This window comes from Pterocles gutturalis, unplaced genomic scaffold (genome assembly GCF_000699245.1).
Source record: "Pterocles gutturalis isolate BGI_N339 unplaced genomic scaffold, ASM69924v1 scaffold18911, whole genome shotgun sequence".
Classification (NCBI taxonomy): domain Eukaryota; kingdom Metazoa; phylum Chordata; class Aves; order Pterocliformes; family Pteroclidae; genus Pterocles; species Pterocles gutturalis.
Window position 1 is genome coordinate 401 of NW_010100776.1, and position 2,366 is coordinate 2,766.

Below are 2,366 nucleotides of genomic sequence, written 5' to 3' on the forward strand. Positions count from 1 at the left end.
GGGTGACCCCAGGGGAGGTGCGGATGCCCTCGGGGAAGACGGCGCGACCCAACATCACCGACAACAAGGATGGGACGGTGACGGTGCGCTACGCCCCCACCGAGAAGGGGCTGCACGAAATGGACATCCGCTACGACGGCAACCACATCCCCGGTGAGACCGCGGCGGGCACTGGGCGGCACTGGGAGTGGGCTGACCCAGGCTGATGCCACCTCGCCCTGGTTGGGCACCCACGGGTTGAGCAGCCCCCATGGGGTGGGGTGTCCCTGTGGTGTCCCAGTGTTGAGCAGCCCCCCGTGTTGTCCCCATGGTGGGGTCCCTGACCACCGTCCCCCGTGTCCCCAGGGAGTCCCCTCCAGTTCTACGTGGACGCCATCAACCCCCGGCACGTGAGCGCCTACGGGCCGGGGCTGAGCCACGGCATGGTCAACAAGCCCTGCACCTTCACCATCGTCACCAAGGATGCCGGTGAGGGTGAGTGGGGGACACCAGGGGGGGTGGAGACCCTCCATGCCACCGGGAGGTGTTGGGAAGGGGCTGGAGACCCCCGATGCCTCCTCACACCCATCCTGTGCCCCCCAGGTGGGCTGTCGTTGGCTGTGGAGGGTCCCTCCAAGGCGGAGATCACCTGCCAGGACAACAAGGATGGGACCTGCACCGTATCCTACCTGCCCACCGCCCCCGGGGACTACAACATCATCGTCCGCTTCGATGACAAGCACATCCCCGGCAGTCCCTTCACCGCTAAGATCACAGGTGAGACAGGACCCACGGGATCTGGGGGAGCCCACCATGGTCCTTGGGACACCCATGTGGCCATGGGGACAGCTGCGTGGTCACAGCCATGGAGGCACCTGCATAGTCATGGGGACACCCATATGGCCATGGGGACTCGTGTGTGGTCATGGGGACACCGGCATGGCCACCAGGAACCCACGGCCTTGGTGTCCCTGGCCGTCCCTGGCCACCAGGTTCCCATCACATGGCCATGGAGACCTCATGGGGCCTTGGGGACCCTGTTACACAGCCATGGGGACACCATCACATGGCCATGGGGACCCCTGCGTGGTCATGGCCGTGGAGGCACCTCCATGGCCATGGGGACACCTGTGTGGTCATGGGGACACGTGCATGGCCACCAGGAACACATGGTGTTGGTGTCTCTGGCCATCCCTGGCCACCAGGACCCCATCACATGGCCATGGGGACCCTGTGGGATCTTGGGGACACCACCACGTGGCCATGGGGACCCTGTCCAGTTCCAGCCATGGGGACCTGGTCCATCTGGGCATGGGGACACCTTCATGGTCACAGCCATGGAGGCACCTGGATGGCCATTGGGAACCCATCACACAGCTGTGATGTCCCCATCCATCCCTGGCCACCAGGATCCCATCACGTGACCCGAGGGACCTCGTGGGGACATGTGCTGTCCCCCCGGCCCCACTGATGGCCTCTCCCCAGGGGACGACTCCATGCGGACGTCGCAGCTGAACGTGGGCACCTCAACGGACGTGTCGCTGAAGATCACGGAGACGGACCTGAGCCTGCTGACGGCCAGCATCCGCGCGCCCTCGGGCAACGAGGAGCCCGCCTGCCCAACCGCCACATCGGTGCGGGGACAGGGGACACCGTGGGGCTGGGAGGACCTGGGCGCAGGAGAACTGGGACATGGGGTGTGCGGTGGTGGGAACACAGGGGGATGTGGGACAGCAGATGGCAGGGCTGTGGGGTCATAGGGCTTGGTGGCCTCATGGCACTGGGTGCCCAGGGCTTGGTGGCCACGGCCAGGGCACGCTGGTGGAGGTGACCAAGGGCTGGAGATGGTGGTCAAGGGCTGGAAGTATTGGCTGGGGACTGGTGTTGATGGCCAAGGGCTAGTGGTGATGGCCAAGGGATGATGGAGGTGTTGGCCAAGGGATGATGGAGGTGGCCAAGGGCTGGAGGTGGTCGCCAAGGATGGTGGTGGTGGTGGTGGCTGAGGGCTGGGGGAGGTGGCCAGGGGCTGGTGGAGGTTTTTGATGGTGGTCTCCCCCCCAGGCATCTCCTTCACGCCCAAAGAGGTGGGCGAGCACGTGGTGAGCGTGAAGAAGAGCGGGCAGCACGTCACCAACAGCCCCTTCAAGATCCTGGTGGGACAGTCGGAGATCGGGGACGCCAGCCGCGTGAAGGTGTGGGGCAAGGGGCTGGTGGAGGGACACACCTTTGAGGTGGCCGAGTTCATCGTGGACACGCGCAGCGCCGGTGAGACCATGTGCCCCCGGGGCCATCAGTGGGGTGGGGTAGTCACTGCCGTGGTGTGGTCATGTCCAGGAGGAGATGGTGGCCATGGCTATGGCCAGGAGAGGATGGTGGCCAGGGATGGG

At 65.5% G+C, this 2,366-nt stretch overlaps 2 protein-coding genes across 2 annotated transcripts in view; one reads left to right on the forward strand and one right to left on the reverse strand.

Moving 5' to 3' along the window:
- The window catches only part of LOC104467364 (filamin-C-like), a gene marked incomplete at its 3' end in the record, with an annotated part of 2,577 nt that extends 333 nt beyond the window's left edge, over positions 1-2,244 (forward strand). Inside the window, 6 exon segments of the mRNA XM_010081118.1 lie at positions 13-153; positions 346-474; positions 583-756; positions 1,465-1,590; positions 1,593-1,613; positions 2,041-2,244. Of these exon segments, the coding sequence (XP_010079420.1) occupies positions 13-153; positions 346-474; positions 583-756; positions 1,465-1,590; positions 1,593-1,613; positions 2,041-2,244 (795 nt within the window).
- Positions 1,752-2,035, reverse strand: LOC104467359 (chitin-binding lectin 1-like; the record flags this gene model as incomplete). The annotated part of the gene is made up of 2 exons (XM_010081107.1): positions 1,752-1,817; positions 1,955-2,035. Coding segments are annotated over 2 exons (147 nt in total), but the record flags the coding sequence as incomplete, so codon positions are not given.
- Positions 2,245-2,366: the final 122 nt, after the last annotated feature.